This window comes from Chelonoidis abingdonii, chromosome 8 (genome assembly GCF_003597395.2).
Source record: "Chelonoidis abingdonii isolate Lonesome George chromosome 8, CheloAbing_2.0, whole genome shotgun sequence".
In the NCBI taxonomy this organism is placed as follows: Eukaryota; Metazoa; Chordata; order Testudines; family Testudinidae; genus Chelonoidis; species Chelonoidis abingdonii.
Window position 1 is genome coordinate 35,939,106 of NC_133776.1, and position 24,338 is coordinate 35,963,443.

General features: G+C 43.4%; 1 protein-coding gene across 15 annotated transcripts in view; it reads right to left on the minus strand.

The window, feature by feature from the left end:
• RHBDD1 (rhomboid domain containing 1) overlaps nucleotides 1-24,338 on the minus strand; it is a 103,653-nt gene that overhangs the window by 25,467 nt on the left and 53,848 nt on the right. The window contains exon 7 of one of the 15 annotated variants that reach the window (XM_032788868.2): nucleotides 23,530-23,716. The exons of the other annotated variants lie outside the window; for them this stretch is intronic. Coding sequence (XP_032644759.1) covers nucleotides 23,568-23,716 — 149 coding nt within the window. The 3' untranslated portion in view covers nucleotides 23,530-23,567. Of the gene's footprint in view, nucleotides 1-23,529; nucleotides 23,717-24,338 lie in introns of those variants that run through there. 15 annotated transcript variants of the gene reach the window in all.

The window sequence follows — 24,338 nt, forward strand, 5'->3', positions numbered from 1 at the left end:
CCCCCCACCACTCGCGTCTGCATCACCCTGTGGAAAACTTACGCCAAGACCTTTGCCGCCCTCCGCTGTATCCTTTGTTTCGTATGTACTGCTTTGTGCTAAACCCTCTCTACCGTTGTCTATACCCTGCGGGGCTCCAGAGCTCTCGCTGCTTCCAGAACCACGTCTCCTCTCAGTGCAGATTCACTCTTAATCTTTCACCCCCCCTCCTGTTCCTTGACCCACTTTAGGTACCCACTCTTGCTATCACAGAACCTCAAAAATTAAGTCAACGTATTGTCGTACATATCATAATTTCACTTATCACCCATCTCGCTGAGTAGGACTTCTACTTGTAACATTAATAATCCATTGTGTTACATTTGTATCTAAGGCCTACCAACCAACTATCAAATCAAATAATTCTATCATTAAGATTGTTACCAATCTTTATATAGAAGCTACGCATTTTATTATTGCCATTTCTATTTTGGTACTATTGCATGTTCACACTGTATCTAGAATTGTCCTATATTAAAGTTGCGTTGGCTTATTGACCTGTACTGTATCCATTGTGCTGACCCCACGTACTGTACCCCAAACTGTATAGAACCTCCCCCGTCACACTTTCAGATAAGAAAACCCTCCCTAAATCGATTGTCTATTGTAACCAGCCCTATTACCACCCTAGCCCTTCGGATTTATTGGTAAATTCCGCTACCACATTTCCTTTTTCCGTTAATAAAGAATTAAAGTTAGCACCCCACCGTGTGGGTAGATTGCATCCCCAAGATCCCATAATACCTGCTGGCAGCGACAATGGGGCAGCACTAGGCCTGGTGTTCAACTGGGTCTCATCAGCCCAACGCCAAAAAGATTCAGGCTTTATTACCGAGGAGGGCAACATGACGTGATGACGGAACGGATGAGCTTCTCATAGCCCTCCATTCTTTCCCCTCTTTAATCTGGCCATCACTGCCTGCTCATTCTTTTTCTCTTTCTGTTTGTGGATGATACTTCTACTGCGTGGCACAACGTTTAAACTCCAGCCGTGCAGAGCTTGAAAATCGCAAAGCAATCAGACAAAAGAAACCGGTGAGCACCCGACGTTGAATAGTATTACGACTCAAAGAGACATTACATGATCTGCTATCAGCCTGTCGTCTCGTCATTATAGTACAGTAACAGAAACTAGGTAGAGGGATGAATGGGCCCCCCGGGCATTAGCCGAGACTCTGCTCGTGTCCGCCCACTAGTCAACAAATCTCGGCTCTTCCTAATTTTCCTCAGAGCAGCATTGGATACCAAATAAAAAATAGTCCTAGCCCCATTCGATTCCAGAACCGGTTTCGCCCAACATCTTTTAAATATGAGGTGGGATCATAATATCGGCAACGTGCACGCGATAGTTCTCTATGTTTACATTATGAGCCACAACCTACACAAGTATCGAATCAAAATTGAATTAGGGCTCATGTTCGCTCAGGGAGACAGCAATAGCTGCTGGATTGCACCGCTTAGCCACCTTAGATAGAAGAGCATTACTAACGCAGTAAAACATTAAAATTTTTTACATACACATGCTTTACGAATAGAATTTACATCATTCTCGAGATATGCATGCCCTGTAATGAGAATTTTCCTTCCCTCCTGTAAATGGAATGCTCTAAAAGACAGCTATTAGAGCGATATGGGAGCATACTCCCTCCCGTGTCATTGCTGTAACCATAGCTTCACATGCATCTACAAGATGGTAAACTGAGTAAACAAAGATCCCGTTTCAACTGACAGTAGTATGTACTACCAGTACCCGAATGTGGTAGCCGCTTAGCTCGGTCGGTGAAGTAGGAAAGATGTAAAAATTATCCACTACATGACACACTGGTCGGATGTTTTGCCTTTCATTTGCAGACCTTTGTCATACTTACCAACTGCATGGCATAAGTTAACTACTTATGTCTTTCTTGTAATTTTAAGACAACGTGAGAGCACAGATCGTTTATTACAGTGGACTTTGACCAGTTTCAGCCTTCGCTTTGGATGCTATCCCCTCCATTGAGGGCGCGGAGACCTCCTATATTCCCAAAGACGAATGGACTAATACCAATCTTGTCTCTCAAAATACTTTTTAAAAGGTGATCGAACTATCATAGTGATGACGCGGCACGAAGGAAACTTTTTAATCTCAATGATTAACGTACAGCAAGCATCCCAGAACAGATGTGACGCACAAAACATGGCTCGCTCCTAATACTGCGCATCGTTGTGTGAGAAGTGCTACAGGAACAGATCAACTTACACGCAAGTTCCATCCTATGGATAGATGCGCTCGTTATTTATATCCTTATGCCAAGACAAGCTCGAGGTCTATTTCAGACAGAAAAATGACGGAGTCCTCTCACTCTCCTATCCCCCCCACCATAGCGTGAGAAATCAAGACTTAACTCGCAGCAACCGGTCCTACTCTTTTTTTCTAATTAGACCATAGATGTTAACGCCACAGGGATGCTTGATTAGACACAGGCGAACTTTCTTTCGTCTACTCTCTCCCCCGCACCCCACACCGAGCAGGGCTCAGGCCCAAACCTTGCTTCCAAACATATGGACGGCATGTCTTTCACCCCTCTCCAAATGCTTCTCAAACTGTCTTCTTTACAAAGAAAAGAACAAGGGTGCCTATACAATTGATCAACAACAGACCCAGCCCTCATCGATACATACCAAGGATACATGTCCATGGAATATTTTTTGTGTATTGTTTTGTTTTGTTGTTGTTTTAAAAGATCTTGTAGGCTAACAGTACCTCGCGTCCTCTTCTGCACGTTTGGAATGGCACCAAATTAGTCCGCTCCCAAGGCTAAAGAATTATTTATATGATGACAAATGGGTTTTGGAGTATGAGGTAAAGAAGTCATGGCCCTAAGGTCCGACTCCACGGTGCTAGGCTGATTGTAAGATAATAAGAAATTTTGTTCATCTCAGTGGTCTTGTTTCGTTTATTCAAATCAGGCCCCTAGTTTGGACGACAGATTATGCTGCAGTAATGGAACGTCAATGATACTGAGACACAATCCCCCCGCTTCCACCATAGCCTTGTGGAACACGACTGTCCTGTCAAACACATTGCAATTGCACTCTAATGAGTCTGGCGATAGATGTGCAGGATGTCCTTGGCCGCTGCATAAGGAAGTGATCCTGCTTGTACTATGGAGAAAGCGCCATAGGACACGATCTCAAGTTGTAGCAATGCTCACACCTCTGAGAAGCTTCGACAGCCCGCTCGCTGAGTTCCTCAGCTCTTGCGGCCCTCAGGGAACGCCTCAGCATCCTTGTTCAAAGATTTCACTTATATTGAAAGGCTCATGCCTTAAATACAAAGGATATTCAATAATATTATTAAGGAATGTCAAATTGCTCAACAGAAAATAAAACTTTGTGTTCTTCTAAGGGCCCTCCCTCCCGCGTAGAGCCCTATATCTCTGTGGGCAGCCTCGCATGGGCTCCATGCACCTGAGGCCAGAAGATTTTCCAATAGCAGTGTCCGTTTAACTGCACTGCAACCTGCGCCTGCTTGTGTTCTGAACTGAGGCAATAATGGTGTCACAGACCAACCACCTTTCCAGTTTTCATTCTACCAATTGCGGTTGAGATGAACTGTAACAGTAACTGGAGGATGGTCCCCAGCCTCTGTTTGACAGAAGCTGGGGGAATGCAGTGCACACGTGAATAGGCTCGGACTTTTGTCAATGGATTACGCTATTCCTGTTCAGTCCCCTTCTGGGAATCCTTCGACCGATGGCACCTATCAGAACGACCAGTATCCTGGGCCTAGATGGACCGTTTGATCTGAACCAGTCACTGGCTGTTCCTTACATTCTCCTCAACTGGCGTTATAAGATTTTTAGATACTTTTCGATAGTTATACTGGAGCTTACAAGTTTTCCCCACCCTTACGTCTCGCTCTTATTGCCCAAAGCCCGTGCTGACCAATAAGCGCATTTCGAATGTCCTGGCCTGGCCTAGCGCACTCGATGTCATCCATCTCTTTTTCCCTCAGCTCAACTCTCACCGGATAGGTTGATGTTCGATTGGATTGGAGAAGACAAACCCAAGGAGGGTGCGACACAAGATCTCGAGCCAACGCGCTAGAGACAAGGAAAAAAAACATGGGAGAGGCACCCGTCAAGCACCGGAGAAGACGGAAAAACTGGCATATAACCTGGTAAGAGCAAAAGGCAAAAACAACCAAAGACCCCCTGCCAGGCAAACGTCATTTGGGCGACACCACTCCTGGGATATTCCCACAAAAGACCGAGGGGCAAGGAGGAAATCGAAACGCACAGTGTGCGGAACCACCACACTTTAGCGCCCAAAACAACCTACGTATCTAACAATGATCTAAATCTATAACTGCAGCTCTCTTACAAATCGTGTTGTAAGAACAGCATGCGACGGGTCAGATCAAAGTCCACTTCTAGCCCAGCGATCTACTCTTTGACGGCTAAGAAAGGCAACGGCGACAAACACCCCCACGATGACCGTGGCCAAACGGAGGCAAGACTGCCCCAGAAGGATGCAACAGAAGAAGGAGGTAGCCCACAAACCCATCACATGGAGAGGTCACAATCCTCCCTGCGTTGCTCATTCCCACGGCTTCTGCCTCCAAACAGAGAGGTAGGGGACAGCCATCCATCCCAGTTACTCTCGATCGCGTCAACGATCCTCCGCGCACATTGCCTCCAAGACCACAATTGGGGCATAGAAAGAAAGCTGAAAGAGAAAGAGTGGTTGTGGCTCTGTGAACCACAAGCCATTTGCCCTCACGTTACAGACACACGCGCAGGGCGCAGGTTGCTAAGGCCCTGCAGTTCACCGTCGACACTGCTATTGAAGACCCAAATCTCTGGACCTCAGGTGCACATGCAGCCACTGCACATCCCCACAAAGAGCACCCCCCGAGGGCGACAACAAACACCTCAAGAACACAAGTTTTGACCTTTTCTAGTTGATGCAATTTAACAATTCCTAATAAAATGATGAACTATTTATTATGCACACCTTCATCAACAACCCAGAAACTTTGAAAACCAAGAAAATCCTCTACCCATAGGCCAGCTGAGAAACTCGCTGCCCGTGCCCTGGCCCATGCCGAACTCCCCAGAGTCGGGACAGTCATTCCACAACGCCCTACAATGCTACCCAAGCTATATCCCTAGTACCCACGCGCGCCTCCACACCCCGCCTCGCACCTCCGAGCCCCACTCTGCTGCACAGTCATAGTAAGCAGCCGCCGAGATCTCACACCATCTCAAAGGTGACGATAATCAAAAGTCCAAGGAGAGAGAAGAATGAGTCCTAATCAAAACGGCCATCGGAACACACTAAGAGACAAGGGAGACAAAACGGATATGCCTCCTCAGTTATACCGCAACTGCACCGACAACCGCGGGCGCCGTTATACTGCGCACACCCTAACAAAAAAGAACTTCTTGACTGTCGCATTCCATGCACTAAAGCGAAAAGGCTGGCCGACTACCTGGGCACAATCGCGGAGCGCAAGATTAAAGACGAAACAACCGACAAGAGGGAGCACGATACGATCTGGTGAGAGAGCAGGCAACAGAGACGACCTCCCAAGTGTCCGTGACGGCGAGCTCCGCGCACACCGCGCTCGGATCGAGATACCGAACATGCTTAGGACCCAGAGGAGACTTTACCTCGTCATCTGCACATCGAAAGAAAAAACATACAGAAAGCACCCGAAGGGAGTGCTCGATGCTACAAAATGCAAACATAAAGCGAGCAAAAATAAGCATCTCCCTCCGAAAAGACCCGCACCCACGGAAGCAAGCATAAACTAATGAGTGAAGATTAGAACCACAAAACATAGAGAGAACAAGACCCCGCGCCGTCGTTCAGTTACAGGCGAGCAGTCTCTTGTGAAAACATGCCCAACCACTAATCACACACCTCACAAATAACAAAGTAATGCCATGGCACAGAGCGATCCTTGATAGAGTGTTATGAGTTCATGATACTAGACGACAATGGCAGCACCTATACAGACCTTTTTATCATTTAACAAGAGACTAGACACTTAGACCAGCCACGACCTATAGCACAGCGGAGGATTAGAAATTAAACACGATGTCTAGATGCCACCCCCGGAGGGGAGATGGGAGACAGAGAGAGCGAAAGAACACGACCTCCTTAATCAAGACCTTCTATAAAACACTACCAAAGACGAGAACAAGTTGGCGATTACGACTTGAGTCTCGCGTAACAGGTGTGTATGAAGTCCCGCGAACTCACTACATGATTTTGGAACTGAAAACCGCAGGTTGCTGTGTAGCCTACGTGACAAGGAATAGAAAGAGCAATTGAAACATCCGCAGGACCAACTCCGAGCCAACCAGGTAAGTTATCTGGGTATGGTGACACCCTATCACAACCACGACCAGCAACCATGCGGAGCAAAGTCCCAGATGACAAGAGCATGCCAAGACCATTCTGATGCCTGATGGATTATACTAACAGAAAAAGGGTTTGGCTGTGACTGTAATACTCACAGACGCGCCTTTATACAAATCTTTACTCCAACGAGGAGTTTATCACAAAAGAACGAAAATACCCATCTGTTCTTCTGCGACTAGTAGGACTCCCACAACGCAGCAGGGAGGAGCATCCAAAAGGAAGTTCACCACAGCTGGACAAGCCACTTGTAAAAAAAGACTATGTGCTCTCAACCTCTACTAAAAAAAACTCAAAGCAAACGACACCTCACGGTAGATAACCTCTCTGCCACCATGTTTCTAATTACAGTCTGCACATTCCACAACCGAACACCTATCTGCTCGCAGTACTACCTATTACACTTTTTTCAAACAGCCACGCAACTGAGTACCACGGAATCTAGTATGATCACCCAATCCTACTATATACACGTTGTAAAGGAGCATACGATTCTTTGTACTTCAACGACCAGCTTGCGTGGCGACACTCTGAAGGTTACGAACCGACGGGACGGAAACATATTAATATCTTAGAAGCAGAGGACTAGTAGTCTGTCATAATCAAATAGACATACCGTCTGTTTAAGATTCCATTTAACCCACAAGCAACACTAGAAAACTAACGCCAGTGAAGCCATCAATACTAGAGATATCAGCACAATATTCTAAAGACGAGATAGTGTTCAATGTAAGAAATGAGTGTTTAAATACTCCATCTACATCTTTTGTCATGGTCTCAAATGGCTAATGCTAAGTCGACTAACACACCATATGCTTAAGTATCGTTGCTTCCCCCACTGAACAGAGAATAAGCCCTACCTATCAAATATGATACATTACCTGTACTGCTAGCGTACAGTGACCAATAAATGAACATCAAACCACTTGGAGAACCATACGACATCAATACTCTCAAAATAGATATAGGAAACGTCTAGAAATCAATGGGACCCAGACCCCCTTATTTATTTTAGTCCTACTGACGTGGAAAATCCAGCGACAAACCAGCCGTCTGAAATAGCCATAGCGCGAGACACACAGAGTCGTCACTCCGGGTCTCGAGCACGACCCCTCATCTCTAACCAGATTCGATAGTAAACTCTCACTCCGGAAGCAACCACTAGCGAACGAAACGAGACCGAAGACGAACCAGCTAGCAATAGGCCGACATTACAAATACACTCTCACCGCCGAAAAGCAGCCTGGAGCCGTGAGCGTAACTCAACCACCACCCTCAAGTCTCAGCATCCGGCGCCTGCCTTCTGGAGTTTAAGATGATCTGACACCAAGACAATGAATTATCGTTCGACAGAACAGAAACGACAGACAGCAAAAAAGCCCCGAAGTAGCAGCAGTCAACTCGCGCCAGACCGCACGAGCGGGCACCACGCAATTGGAAGCACGATCTATTTCTTCTACCATACATCGTTGGCACTCCCCGAAACAGACCTCAGTCGTGAATGACCTGTCTGGGAAGAAGCCGCACTCGTGCAGGCAGACCAGGGGAACACCAACCATCGTGGCCCACCGAAAAATAGTTCTGTTCTCTCCCACCCTGCAGCAGGTAGTGATCGAATCTTGAGGAGCGCAGCGCCATTACACGAGCCAAGGTGGCGCGCTGGCTGACACTTCTCGTATTATGTACCCACAGCGCACAGGAAGTCTCGCGAATGTTCCAATAAAAATCGATCCCAAGGCAGAGCCGGCGACGCGCCGCGGCCGGACCTCCGGTGTCTCTCCCCCGACTCCCGACATAAGCACACCATGGATGGGGAGCAGCCACCCGCAAGATTTCTGTACTGCCCCGACTGAGCGCAGACCGTGCTAAAGGGGAAGTTCTCGATCACGTACGCGCGCCTAACGAAAAGTGGGGAACTTACAGCACAATGGGCGAATGCCAGTACGCAGCCCAACACCATCAACGAACTCTCATATCATAGGACGACGAATTCTAGGCAACACGTGTGAAATGCCATTAAACCGAATGTGTAAACAACAAAGAAAAATGCAACGTAAGCCTCTCCGCTCGCTCCTAAACTCCTAGCAGCAATTGTAGATAGCTATATTACGGGCTCGCGTTGCTCCTCTAGCATATAAACGCAATAATAAACCGTGCTCTCTCTCTCTCCACAAGCTATCATCGCGATCGCTCGATACAACGTGAAATATATGAAGCTACTCATAGCTTCAATCATTTGTGCGAATATATGGCCCGCAGCGCTGAGAGAGCTGAAGTACAACAACAAGACGGTAGCGGAAAGATGTCGAAAGACACAGACCTAATGAGGCACACAGTCCGCGCCCACGAAACTCATGGACCCCGCGAGGCCTGGTAAGCGAACAACGGGGCTAGAGAGAGGTTCTTAAGCAACAAGCAGACCATCGGACAACAAAGGAACAAAAGCGGCAAAGGTTGGGAAGTTTCACAGGTGATGCAGACGCGCAGTGGCGGGGCCAGGAAGGATATGTAACAGGCCCTGAGAGGCGTCGCGCAAGATGCAGGGAAAAAAAGCAGCAAGATGTCCTAACAGGGAGACACGGAGAGAGCACAATGCGGGCGGCGGAGCCGCGGGAAAAACAGGACAAAGTTATACAGAGGGAGATCGGACCAAGTGGAAGGCGAATCAAGTAGCAAAAACCTTATCTATCTTAACCACGACTAGGCACAAACAACAAAATAATCACAATTCTAAGCAAAAACTATACAAGCAACTATACGGCGCCACAACGCCGCAACTATGACAAGGCAGGTCAAACTCTACACGCTTTACAAGCCCTATAGAGAGCAACAGAGCGCAAGCAACATATAACAAGAAGGTGAAACTACAAGCTCTATTAATCTTAACAAAACTATGACTTATTAAACTAAGAAAACAAAAACTCTGGTTGCAGCCTTTATGCTATCGGAAGTACAGAGGGCCAGAGTGGGTATGTCCCAGGATGGTGGCGCAGCAGTGGACACAGCATGCAAGCAGAGGCACCCCAAGCCAAAGCCACGGAGCAGGGCTTAGCAGCGGCACAAACTTATTTTAGCAGCAAAGTGCTGCTGATTTAGGAAGTTTTAGAACGACCAAGTTTAGCTTGAGTCTGGTGCTGGGAGGACGATTCCAGCAGCCTAAAGAATAAAATAAAAGTATAGAGACGTTTCACCAGCGGATTCTTACCAGCCCCAAGGAATCAGCAGAGGCAAAGCAGCAAGAACATCAGAAGGTAGGTCGGTCTAATAATCAGGAGATCTCTCAGCAGCAATTCTTCTTCGTGGGGTGGCGGGGTTTTAAAAAAACGGGGGTATGCTCAAAAATAAACGAGACGGAAGAGAAAGGACCCCCCAGACACCTGGGCTAGCAGACCAGGCAGCAGTGCAGAACCTTTCTGATCTTAGTTTTAAAAATGTCTCTGTTTTTAAATGGCAAACTCAGGCGAGTTTCCCCCAGTACTTTATCAGGCTCCCTCTGTCACAGGGAGGAGAGAGGCAGGGACAACTGTAGGTGGAGCACAGAGGATATGTTGGTCAGAGTCCTGGTGCAGTCAGTTGACCTCAAAAAGGCACATTGAGGCCTATGAGACAATAGTCTTAGTGCAGCTTGACATTGCCTACCCTGACACCAGGCCCCCGCGTTTAACCAGGTGTTAACAGACTAACCCTTTGAACAGAGGCAGGTGTCCCAACTGCACAAGTGGCCATCCCTTGAGAAAGCAATGGTTTTTAGGTAAACACACTTAAGGGGGCCCTCCCTTTGAGAAGGGCAGTGGCCCTGCTGTAAACAACTTAACAGCCAGGGAAGGGGCGGCCACAGGAGGAGAACAAAATGGAGTATGGGGACAGCTGTAAGAAAACAAAATGGAATAGGGGGATAGCTGTAACAGACACCCATCACTTCCAATTTGGGACAATTAAAGGAAACTTTAGGGTGGTGAAAAAAAAGTAGAGCCCTGGCACAGGGGAGGAGTATGGGGGACCATGATATGGGTAAGATAGTGTATAAGCTGAAGTGCAAGTCACGGGAAAATATGCCCACAGTAGTTTGTGTAGCATTTGATAAATACACAATTACCTAGTGCTGGAAAACCAGAAATGTAGCTTGCTCTCAAAGCCAGGTTCCTCTGCTTTGGGCCTGGGCTGTGACTATTCATAAGTCGTCGGGGAGGGGTTCTCACATTATCAAAAAGTAGTACTTGTTGTCAGACAACATGAACTCACAGCTGATTACATATATATAGCCCTTTCAAGGGTCCAAACATTTGAGGGGTATTATTTTGGACCCTAGGCTCAATTACCAACAGACACAAAATATAAAAAATATGAAACAGATAAACAATGAAGAAGAGATAAGTGGTTTAGACAATTTAATCAAAATTAGATTTAGAAGCAATACCCTGTGAAATTGCCAGATGTTACAGTCTATCCACAGATTCTCGCTGTTTATGTTATTTTTAGAAAAAACTGAAAAGATATTTGTACTTAAAAATTTGAACAACACACAGACTTCAGTCTACATAAGCAGTGAAATGAGGATGGAGGCATGTAAGGACCACCTGGTACATGCAATGAGCTTGGCCTAAAGAAGCAAAGCATGCAACCCTCTAGTGATTAAATACTCATCTGCACGGCCGCCCAGAGGATTCAGAGGGCCTGGGGCAAAGCGGGGGAGCTGCGGCGCTTGTACTCACGCGGCGGCAGTACGGGTCTTCGGTGGCATTTCGGTGGCGGGGGGCCCTTCAGTCGCTCTGGGTTTTCAGCGGCATTTTGGCAGCAGAAGGCCCTTCAGTGCTGCCGAAGATCCGGAGCGACTGAAGAGCCTCCCACTGCCAAAATGCCGCCGAAGACCTGGACCACTGTCAGGGCAGGGCTCGCAGGGCATTTTGGCGGTGGGAGGCCCTTCAGTCTCTCCACGTCTTCGACAGCACTGAAGGGCCTCATGCTGCCGAAGACCCAGATCACCGCCAGGCCAGGGCTTGTGGCCCTGCAGGGCTCAGGGCAAATTGCCCCACTTGCTCCCCCCTTTGGGAGGCCCTGCCCATCTGCAGCTAACAAATTGCTTTGACCATGTAAATAAAATCTTTGTAAACAAGATAGATTTAATTGCAAAAGTACAACTTGGAAGTTCTGACTGCTGTTAGCAGCATTTTGGAGAAGTCTTAAAATATCATTATAATTTCATCTCTAATGTCAACATCTCCAAAGTGATTTAATCACTATGAATGATTAATACTATCATAGATACCCTATATCTGTATTAGATAACATATGTTATCTTTAAAAGGTACTTCTTGGCACAATTTTATCTTTACTATTTGTTGTATAAATTACTGAACCTGCAAATATTAAAAGTTGGAATTATTATTTGTATTTTAGCAGCTCCCAGAGATCCTACTGTGCAAGGCACTGTCAACGTGAACAAAATTTGATTTAAAAAGACCAATTAAAAAGGATTTATTAAAATACAGATTTATTTTTAAAAAATAAGCCTATTTAAATTTAATATTATGACAGTGTATGTAAAGACCTAAATGATAATCTATTAGAATCATTTAAACTAACTTTAAAAAGAATATTCAAGCAGTACATGTTTATTGAAGTTTTAAAGAAAGTTATGCCACTGAAATGGTCGAAGTCACTGAGTAAGCACCTGAAACTACATTTTGTTGAAGAATAGTGCTAAACCAAAAGGAAATACTGTATTGCCTCGGAGCTAAAGCTTCAGCCAGGAGGCGGGGGGTACAGTCATAGGGTGGGGAGGTCAGGGATCTATGTTAGGGTGACCAGATGTCCCGATTTTATAGGGACAGTCCTGATATTCGGGGCTTTGTGTTATATAGGCACCTATTACACCCCACCTCCTCCTGATTTTTCATACTTGCTGTCTGGTCACCCTAGTCTAGGTGGGGCTTGAGGCTTCTGACCCTTGGGAGCACCAGGGTTCAGAGCTTTAGACCAGTTTGGGGAGGGAGGGAGGAAGAAAGTGCTGGGACTTGGGGCTTTAGCCCCGCGGCTCCACTCCCACTTTCAGCCCCATGAGGGGGACACTGGGGCATGGGGCTTTAGATACAAGGGGAGCACTGGTTTCAGCCCCAGTGCTCCCACCGTAGCTAAAGCCCCAAGCCCTGGCATGCACTCACCCTGCTGAAGCCAGGAACAGAGCTGTGGGGCTGAAGCCCTGAGCCTCGGCGCCCCCTGCGAGACTGAAACTGGGAGTGAGGCCAAAGGGCTGAAGACCTGAGCCCCAGTGCTCCCCTCAGGTCTAAAGCACCGAGTCCCAGTGCTCCTCTAGGGCAGAAGCCCTGACTCCCCTCCTGGAGTCCCCGCGTCCCGAGGGTCAGAAGTCCCAGCTCTCCCCCTCCTGCCCAGAGCCCTGACTCCTCCCTCCACCCTTCATGCAGCTGCAACCCCAACCCCCCATGTGGCTGAAGTTCATAACCTCTTCTTCAGAGTTACAGACAACCTCCATTCCCAAGGTGTCCATAACTCTAAGGTTGTACTGTACTGGATAGTTGGCTAACAAATATCAATACACTTCTTGCCCTGCACATAAAAATACAGAAATAACAGTTCCTACTGTAGATCTACATTCGCCTAACTCAGTCCATCTTGACAGAAAAACTGGACTCTTAGTTATTTTCTTGCCCTTCTGGAATACCAAAAAGGAACTAAAAGAAAGTCAGTTCTGCAACCTTCACAGCAAAAATTGTTACAATGCTAACTTTCAAAAAGAAAACATCTAACGCTCTAAAGAAGAGACACGCAAGTGACGAAGAGCCAAAGTAAAGATTTAAAAAACCAACTGTGAAATGTAACTATATATAAATGTTGGTTGCTGTTCTGAGAAACTCAATTCTCCCTTACAGAAAACTTACAAAAAGAACAAAGTTCAGTCCTTTTGTAAGGATTCCAAACCACAGATAGATAAAATTTGGTAGGAGTTTTCCAGCAATTCTTTTAGTAACCTACAGTCCTGAAAAGATCAAACAGGACATAACTCCTTTGATACAGACTGTCTCATAATAGTTTTTGTTCTCTGAGCTCATCTACCTGCCCTGTAAAGTCAATAAGTCTCTCAGTAACTACAACAGAAATGAATTGTTGATACAGATTTTAAACCCCTGGCAGAGTCTGGTGGCTTCTCCTCTGAGGTACTGTTTTACTTTAATCCAGCCTAGATGATTAGAATCAAGGAATTTGGAATACTTCTCAATGTACAATGGAAGTGTTCGGTTAAAGGATCAATATAATAAAAAGTAGAATGCCACTTTTGGTTTTACTGAGTTGCAAATTGTCTAAAGTCGGCACATGCACCTTCCTGAAAACTAACCAACACAGTTTTATTTCTCCAAGGAAAAACAGTCTACCCTTTTGTTTAGTTATTCTGTTCTCAGTTTTAAATTCACAGACAGTTACAAAACAGGAAGAACTATTTGACTTTTTCTTACTCAGTTCAATATTAAATAAGGTTTTTGGAAGACTAACATCTCAAAGATTGTCCCTAGCTCTTGTGAGATATATAACTACACAGCAGCATATTTTAATTTATTAGGCTCCTTAGGTTTTCACTGAGTGTAAGCCATTCAGAAACCACCTCATTATCGGCTCTCAGTAAAACACGTTATCTGTCCTTCACTCTAGATTTCTCTGCAGTTTTCAGTCCCACCACGACTGCTTGCTCAGATTGTTATTTAGGAACTATGACTATTCTGGTTCCAGAAAGGATAATATCTTAACTAACTATTTCTTGGTCTCAACTCGAGTTAAGAAGGTGTTGACTGAGTCCTACGTTGTTTGTTTCCACTTGAGCTGAAACTTGACCATACAGAACATCTGCACTATCAAGACTAACTCCAACAAAGATTATCCTTGAATAACTTTTTTATGGTCAGAACAAATTTCCTCTGCACAGTATACAAAGTTGTTTGACCTTTGTTTTAGGATATGTATTTTATTGAACATTAGGAAAAGAAGTTTTCCAAATTTTTTCAACATAGTTCACTTAATAAAAAGCAAACTTGTTCACCTGTTACGTTTGTCCATCATGGAAGAGAAGCGATGATCTTGGTGGGAATTGTCACTCTGGTGTTTATGTGGTCTCTGTCTGGTGAGTAAATGGACTGGAGCCAGGCTTGTAGGACATGTTGCAAGGATGCCACAAGACGTTCCAGCAAACGCTGTTCTCCGGCTGGCTTATAACATCTGGGATAAAATTCCACCAACCAAGGGGTGGAGGCAGCCCAGAGGCAGACCCCCTATTACATGGGTTCATCAAGTCTGTTCCAGTGTTGGACTCTCAGGCCATCAAAATTTTGCGGCTGCGCAGGAATGGACCAAACGGTGAATGATTGCTATGGCTGACTGTCTGGCTAAGCGCTGAAGAAAGAGGAGGAGGCAGCGGTGACAGCTTGTAGGCAATGTAGGTGAAGTCTGGTGAATGGGTTGTAACACGATGCCATGTGGCCTAGCAGGGAAAGCCAGACTCTGAGGAGGTTTGTGGACAGAAAGTGACTTCCCTTATCCAATTGTTCATAGTCTGGAGCACAAGGATAACAGCTGTGCACATTCAGACCAACGGACACTACGACTGCTAGAAATCTATGAACTCAGGCACATGGTGCACATGTGTACTCAAGTGCAGAATACATACAGGGACAAGCACTTGAAGATACAAAACAAAGTTATTAACTTATTCTGTAACTGTTGTTCTTCTAGATGCATTGTACATTCCATTTCATGTGTGGGCAAATCCACTGCACCAAAGTCAAAGATTGTTCCCATAGCAGTACCCCTCAGGACAGCGCATGCACCCTCTACTGCCTTGTTCTGCTGCATGATGGCAAAAAGCGTAAAGCTGCCTCAGAACCCTCTCAGTTCCTTCTTACCAGTCGGATTCAGATATAGAGGGGAAAGAGGACGGGTTGTGCAATGGGTGCGTGCAACACATCTTGAAGAACAGTTAAGATTAGTAACCATTTTTTCTTCTTCGAGTGATTGCACATGTCCATTCTATTTCAGGAACACTGATGGAACTAATTGATAGGCCTTGTTTCAAGCAGAACAAGTAATCCAAAACATGTTGGAGAGAGACCTGAACTGGCAAAACACCCTTTCTGCTTTGACTATAAGGAGAATCATTTCCTCTTCAAACAGATAAGCATATCAAGTAGATGCCTTTCTACTATTCCTGAAAACATTTTTCACATTCCCCAAACACACTTCCTCTTGAGGCATTAACTAAGGAGCATCCAGGCCATAAAATGGAGATCAGTTAGGTTGAGATGTAGCAAGCAACTGTGGTCCTAGGAGCTCAGGTCAGATTCTGGAGATAGAATCAAAGCAGCCCTGGCTAAGAACAGCAGCAGATTGCAGAAACAATCCTGGCGAGACCATGACAGTGTTATGAAGATCATGTGAGCATGAACCTTCTAGATCTTGACCAACAGAACAACTGGAATTGGAGGGGTAGGCATACAGAAGTTGTATTTCCAAAGCAGCAGGAAAGCATCCATCAGAGATACCTGATTGGCACTTTCTTTTGAGACCAGTAGCAAATAGGTCTACTAAGTGATGGATCCCCCCAGCTGTTCTGAACATCAGGAAGGCGGAAGGCTGAGATGTATTGTATTGGTGATACAAAACTCCCAAAGATGTATTGCCGCTTCACAAAGATGATCTGATCTGGCCCCTCCCTGCCTGTTCAAGAAGAACATTTCAGCATTGCTGTCCAGGAGGACTTGTAGAGTCTCTCCTTTGATTTGAAGGGCCTGAAGAATAGCCTTCAACTCCCCACATGTCTATGTGGATATCCAAATCCTGTTGAGACAACTGATCTTGAGTTCATAGGTTTCTTGGTCAGTTCCCCAACTTAGAGAGGAAGTACCTGTAACTAGAGTCAAATGTGGGTAAGGGAAGGGTGAAGGGAACTCCCATACATGCATTGGCTGGATCCAGTGAGGCTACTATTCTTGCACGAACTCAAATCAGCATGTCCAGTGGGTGACGAGCCAGAGTACACTGACTTTAACCATCTCTGCAACTTTCTGAGATGAAGTCTGACATGACAAACCATAAACATGCAGGAGTCCAAGTTGTCCTAGTAGTCTTACGTACTTTCTTACTGTTGTGAGCAGATGGGTTTTGAGATCTATATAAGTTTCAATGTCTGGAATCTGGCTTGCAGCAGGAACACCCTGGCTAGGATTGCCCCTATATAAATTCTATTCTCTGAACTGGAGAGAAGACTGACTTTTCCTCATTGACTAAAAGACCTAGAATACTGAAAAGGGATCAGATCCTGCATAGACTGAGTTCTACTTAAAACTTGGATTGACCTTTTACCAGCCAGTTGTCCAAGAAAATACATGCACTCATATCTTCTTTAGGAATGCAGCCACTACTCCCGTACATTTTGTGAATACTCAAGGGGAAGGAGACAGATTGAAGGGCAAGAATAGAAACTGATAATGGATGTTGTTGACCAGAAATTTTAGGAATCTCTTGAGGTTTTGATGGATTGACACATTAAAATATGCATCTGTCAAGTTGAGGACAGCATATCAGTCCCCCGGATCCTGGACACTAGAGTGATCATGTGAAACCTTATTTTCTTTATATATTTGTTCAAATTTCACAAGCCCAGGATGGATCTGATACTTTCTTTTGCCTTTGTCTTCTCTAGCAGAGCCACATCTCAGCTCTTTCAAGGAAAGATCCTATCTTTTGTGCTTCTTTCTCAGCACCAAAGAAGAGAATTGGTACCAATGTTCAGAAGCAATATCTATAGGGCAAGCCTCACTGATGCCGAAGTACCTGGTGCCCAACCCAAGAAGGAAGGTTCAGAAGCCAGATCTAGGACAGCCTTTATGGGAACATGGTGCAGTCTCACGTCCCCGTCCTCCTTCGTGCAGTGTTTGAAGTCTCTGCAAAACTGGCATTGGTCTCGCATGTGACCCTCAGTGGGGTACTTCAGGCAGGGTCATGCTCCAGCACAGATTTCTTGCAGCCAGCACACAGCTTAAAACTGTACAGACCAATGCGTACCCTGGTACCAGATGTTGATACCCCATAAATAAGAGACACCCCACATTCCAAGAAAAAACAACAAAAAGATCTTATACTAATCTAATAGTAACAAATACTAATTAACTATTTACAGAAACAGAAGATAAATTGCCAGTGAAGGGAGAAACTTGCAGAAGCAAATTGATGTGCTCTGACTACTGATCACAGGCCATCAGAACAAATGGAGGGAGATCTGGGGCAGCTGCACCTGTCATACCATCACGCAGCAACATGAGGCAGTGGAGAATGTATAAATTGCCCCACAGGTTCTGCATTAAAGGGAAAATCTCCAACTCTGGGCACACACACATCTCAAGTGGAATGGACATGTGCAAATCACTAGAAACTGAATGTCTGTACACAAATTAAAACAGCTTGATATTTATTCATCAAACTAGAAGACCAAGGTATTAAAAAGCTTAGCTATTGTCAGAAAAACAGGAAGATCATTGTAAGACAGTGGTTTTCATACTTTTTTCATTTGTGGACCCCTAAAAAATTTTGAATGAAGATGCAGAGCCCTTTGGAAATCTTAGGCATACAATAGGACCTCAGAGTTACAAACACCAGAGTTATGAACTGACCAGTCCACTACACACCTCATTTGGAACTGGAAGTACACAATCAGGCAGCAGTTAAGGCAAAAAAAAATGCAAATACAGTACTGTGTTAAACGTAAATGACTAAAAAAAGGGAAAGCAGCATTTTTCTTCTGCATATTAAAGTCTCAAAGCTGTACTATCAGTGTTCAGTTGTAAACTTTTGAAAGAACAACCATAACATTTTGTTCAGCGATACAAACATTTCAGAGTTACAACCAACCTCCATTCCTGAGGTGTTCATAACTCAGATTCTACTGTAGTCTGCAGACCCCAGGGTCCGCAGACCACAGGTTGAAAACCACTGAATAAGAGTCATTTGTGATGTATTAAGTAGTTTGAACATCTGAAAATGCAAGGAATTTTTCTTTTTAGTGAAACGTGAAAATTAGAAAAGGAGATGTTCAAGTCAAACATACGCTCTACGGAGATGTGGCTGCAGAAAAATTGCACAGTGAGGTAGCCACAAAATCAGCACAAAACAGAAATGAACAGCCAGAATGTTTTATTTTCATAATATAAAACTTAAAGATGGAGGATGTTACTGTCATCACAAATTGTTATTTTAAAATGTCACAGAAGATTCAGATTTCTATTTATAAGTACTTATTACATACCAATCCTTTTCTATGTTGTATTTGAAGAAATCTATGATTTAAGATTATGGTCAATATAACATTACAATAATGATAATCATAAATGGAAATAAAATGTAAGAATAAATCACCTAAAAACAACATATAAAAGTAATCTCGGACAATCTTTAGGACAATATACAACTATCATTTTAATTTATTGAGACTATAGCCATTCTAAAATTAGTAATATGAACAATCTACACAGCGGCTTCTATTATGGAATACCACGCCTAAGCATTGTATGTCAGTTTGATAATACAAATTAAAACAGATATATACAAAAATAAAATACCCTTTTAAAATCTCAGATAAATAAACCTAGCATTCATTTTGTAGCAATAAACAACCCTCATTTTTGCACTAGAAATTTCTAATGCTTTTAGAAAACACTATGTAACTGAACTCTTTGTACAGGCTGGCGAGATACCAAGACAGAACTATACAAAGGGACCAAAATTCTCTCTCTTTTAAAATCCTGATAGGCTTATTTCTCCAACTAATAGGACATTAACTGCAACACCACCTTTCAACCAAACTGCAGAGCAATAACAACAGTAGCAGAAGAAAGAGAAATAAAGATATAGAAATTAAGGTAGCTTTAAATTCAGATTAAGTGGTACCTGTCTTTACATCTATCTATCCGTTTCCAATTATATGATTTAATCTTTACCTGTGTTAAGTGGCTGTTTCACCATCCATGTAATTGTAAACAGCAGAGAATTACATGCTTTTAGGAAATGCACATCCTTTGAAAGGGCAGTGCTTATTCGGGCTCATTATTCTTCAAGTTAATTGACAGGGAAGAACATCCTAATTGCTCGTTATCACTTTAAATGTACTCAGTGTCTTGTGGCAGGGTCTAAGGAGACATACAGAGCATGCAGCTGCATATTACTGATTTTTGGAACGGAAATCTCTGCGCTTACACAGACAGGTAACTGGAATATTTACATTTTAAGAAAAATTCTTTTTTAAATACTGTAAGTTTTTAGCTTTAAACATCTTTAGTTCTTCAAATTTAATGGTAGATTAAATAATAAAAATGAAGAAAATCTTACTGCCAGTGTATGCAGCGGGTGCTTGTCCAAGTTGCTGGAAGAAAAGGGATGCTTGTCCCTTTAAAGGCTCCCTCCGCAACTGGTAGCAGAGGGAGAGGAAAGAGAAAGTTTATCTGGTTAACCTTCATATGAGACAAGAGCTACAGGGTCCCAGCAACAGGGTAGATGGAACAAGGTCGGAAAGGGGGAAGGCTGATGGCAGCCCCTCCAAACAGGTAGAAATGATCAAGACTGCGTACTTTATTGCTAGGTATTCCCAGGTATTTGAAGTTAATATTTTAAGACATAAAATTGTGGCCTAATTAAACTACATCTATTGCCGCCTGTCTTTCTTCCAGTATGGCTGGACAATAAAAATAATGTTGTAAAAACAATACAAAGACAAAACAATACTAAAATAAGTTCTACAAGACAGAGTTGTATTGGACGCAATACATGGTGTTTCCCATGTTTTACACATCTATGATTATTCACAACTAAAATTAGCATTAAAACACTAAGAAGGGGACACTGCCATAGTCTGATAAACGTTGCTGTCTCAAGCTAAAGTTTAAAAATGTGCCTTGCCATGCCAAAGCTATCTACCAGTCAGACACCTCATGCCTCAGATACAATCTGAATTCTTTCTCTCTCTCCTGTCTCGTCAAAGGGCATTCTCCAAATAAGAATAAATTACCTCTTACAGTTGAAAATTTATCTTTGTCAAAACCCGATGTAATATAACAAAATGGTGGTGGTGGTGGAGGAGGAGGATATAGGTTGTTAACCTGCAGTGATGCCGGTTATTTAAAGATTGTTGAAGGTGTTTCAAGCTGATTTAACAACTTCTTTCTGAAGTACGTATTAAATTATTATTTATTTCTATTACCATCGTTTTGTCTTGGTTATTATAGATTGAACTCACTTTGTGACAGTGCAAATACAAACAAATGTTTTAAAAAAATGACATCCCACACTATATATCTCTTCTGCAGCAAGATTAAAATTAATGTATGTCCAAATCTTTTTATAGTAATATGTAAGAATCTCATAGTATTTGCCATGGTTTCATTTTTACAGCATGACTTATAAATCCACTCCAGTATGAGAAAATACAGATTTAAGTCCACACCTCCTAAAACACTATTTATTCATTAGCTATCTATAGCTTTCTATTTATAATAATGGTCCAATAGCAGTAGGATTATTTATAATTCTGAATCCTTAGAGATATGTGAAGAAACAAGACATTTTTAAGAGCCGTAATTTTCATTTATAATAGAAACAGCAGTTTTCAGTTTCCTCTCACTAGCAACACCACAAAATAAAACTGATAGGAGAGCATATACCATTATTAGTTATGCAGCTTATTTCAAAAGATTAAAACTAAAATAAAGTGAATTTTACTTTAGACGTGTCTTTACAATGAAACACAGAATACCCATCACTAAAGCTTTTCTCAAACCCCCCCCCCCAAATCCATATACTGTTTAATGCTACAATATAGTGCTGTGTATTGGTTTCTTTAGTTTGTTTTTAACTCCAGAAAGAAGGATCTGCAGTAGCTGATTTTGTGATTTTCTGGTAATTAGATTATTATATTGATTAGCTGAATATCAGTGCTGTAATAAAATATCAGAGCAAAAAAAACTACAACAATATATAAAGGCTTATGAGGCAATGTCTTGTATTGGACCAACTTCTGTGGATGAGACACAAGCTTTCAAGCTTACACAGAGTTCTTTCTTAGGTCCTGACCAGGCCAGTAAAAGATATTACCTCATCCAACTCATCTCTCTAATCTCCTGGGACCAACATGGCTACAACAGCAATGTATATACACAAACTTGGCAGGATTCCGTTTAATCTTATGGATACATGGATTTCAACTGATTCACTGACACTGATCAAAAAACCCCCAAACAAACAGCTATCAGTTAACATGTGTAGCCTCCCTCCACACCTTGCACCTACACAAATCGGGTGTCCCTCAGCGAGCCCTCCGTAGCCCTGCTGCCATGGGGCTGAGGGAGCAGGGCTGTCCAAGCAGGGTTGCAAAGGGGTCACCCAGGTGAGACAATCGATCCCTGCAGGCACAAGATTGGAGAAGAGAGTGGTCCTAGTGGGCAGAGGAGAGACTCCTGGCCAGGACTGCAAGGAAGATGATGAAGAGCCCCTGGGTGAGAGAAGAGGTCACCCCACTACTGAACAGCTCCATCCCTGGGCAGGAGTCATTCAGCAGTGGGGTGGCCTCCTCTGCTTTGCCCTGCCAGGACCACAGCCTTCCTCACACCTTGCGCCTGCATTGATCCAATGTCACCAGTCCCGCACACTTGCAGGGAGCCCTCTGTCACAGCCCTGCTCCCTCACTCACCAGCCAGGAATGCAAGGGCCATCCTCAGGCAGAGGAGTGGCCTCCCCTGCAGCCAGGGGCTCATCCTCCATAGAATCCTGGCCAGGGTTTCTATGGTACATGGCCAAGAACATAGCTTTCCCTACGCTTTACGCATGCATGTCTTGGGACCTTTGGCCACACAGGGTGTTCTCTGCAACCCCAGTGTCAGCTATGCACTTATCCTAACATTTACCCTATCCCTCCTTAATTTCCAATGCTGTAACAATAGTTACAATCAATTATTTTTTAAAAAATCTGTGGTGTTGAAATTGCCAAAAAAAATTTTAAAAAAATCAAATTCTACCAAACCTACATATAGACCCCTCTTTTTTAAATTAAAGACTTATGATCAGATACTGACACATTTACTCACATTAAATAATACCTTACTTTGAGAATAGCCTCTGATTTTAATAGAGCTACTTGCAGAGTAAGATGTTACTTGACATAAGGATATCAGACTCTGGTCCTTTATGTGTAATTCATAATATAGCACATGGCCATTTGTGTAGTTTAATCAACTTTGCCTTCTTGGGAATATGCATTATGATTTTATCTTAAGGAATAAGACAGAATTGTTTTAATAAATTTGGAATACTTGAGGTTTTTTCCAACATTCTCCTAAGAGTTGGATGACATCAAATGGAGCCTGAATTAAGTCTATTACCTATACAGAGAAGACAGAATATTATTATTCCCATTTTGCATATAAGCAATTAAGGTGTAGAGAGCTTGAATGACTTGCCTAAGATAACACAGGAAGTCTATAAAAGAGCTCGGAATTGAAACTAGATTTCCTGAGTACCAATGCAGTCTCAACTACAAGACCATCCCTATTCTTTTTTCCTGAGAGAGAACAGAAGAATTGAAGAGCCCAAAGACTTAGCAAGATTCAAAAAAGAACTGGACAATTTAAATGGATAAAAATAAACCAGAGTTTTAATAGTTTAATGCCAATTAATCTCATGCTTCAGGATTTAAAATAATGTAACAATTAGGGATTAGGATTAAACCTAATATGGGGGAGGGACGAGATTAACACAGGATATCTGCCTATTGAGAGATTTCTTCCACCCTTCTTTGAAGAATCTTGGCATTAGTGATGGTCAGAGACAGGACATTAGTTCTAGATAGACCTCAGGTATGATCCAGTATGTCAAAAATGCCTATATTCCTAAAACTGAGCCATCATACTTCAGGGGTAAAATCCTGGCCTCAGTGAAGGCAACTGCAAAACTCCCATTGACTTCAATGGGGCCAGGTTTTCACCATAGGTGTTTTCATTCAGAGTCCACAATCTTCTCAATCTTCTATTCCTTTTTATATTTCATTTTGAGATGTTATTATTTTGACTAGAAGAAAACTATGATCTTGTCAACACTTCCCTTGAAGTTAATCTGATCAATAATGTTCTCAGGCATAAGAAACAGTCATTGTCTTTAGATTCAGAGACTTCTGAAGTGCAAGCAGAGAGAGGAGGAGATTTCAATGTCCTTTGGAAAGTAGATTCCCCTGTTGAAGCAGGAATTAAATAGAAGACAAGACTTCAAACCTGACACCAAGGAGCCAAGGATTCAGGGGAGAGAGAGATGGATGTTGTGTTTCTTTGATTTTTGAGAGAATTTTCTTGGGGGTAAGGAAGCCTGCCAATAAGGAGGAAACACTGGTCTTGTGCATGTTTGCAGATATATAGGCGTGACCTAAGAGGCATCCAAGGAAGATTCCTGAAAGACACTGCCTCTTCCATAAGCAGATATCCACCTAGTTGAGAACATGGGGGAAGAGGAGGATCTGCTTTGGAGGAAGATATACTTTGGAGAATGAGCTCAAGGAGAGATTAAAATGTATGTCAACTCAAAAATGCTATTTGAGATGAAAAAATTACCTCACGTTTTAGCTGAATTTAAAGGGGAAGGTAATGGCTGTAGGAGCCAATGAAGTTGGTTGGAGCAGGGAGGGAAGGGTAATGGGAGCCTGTTCTGTACAACAGAGCTGCTTCTGTAAGTTGGTGAGCTGAATGGGAGATAGAGGAGCTTCCTGCAATCTAACCTTGGGACGTAGGTGGTCACTGGAGGGCTAAAGGAAACCAACAACTGACAGAGATTGTGTAAAAATGACAGACTGTACATTTCAT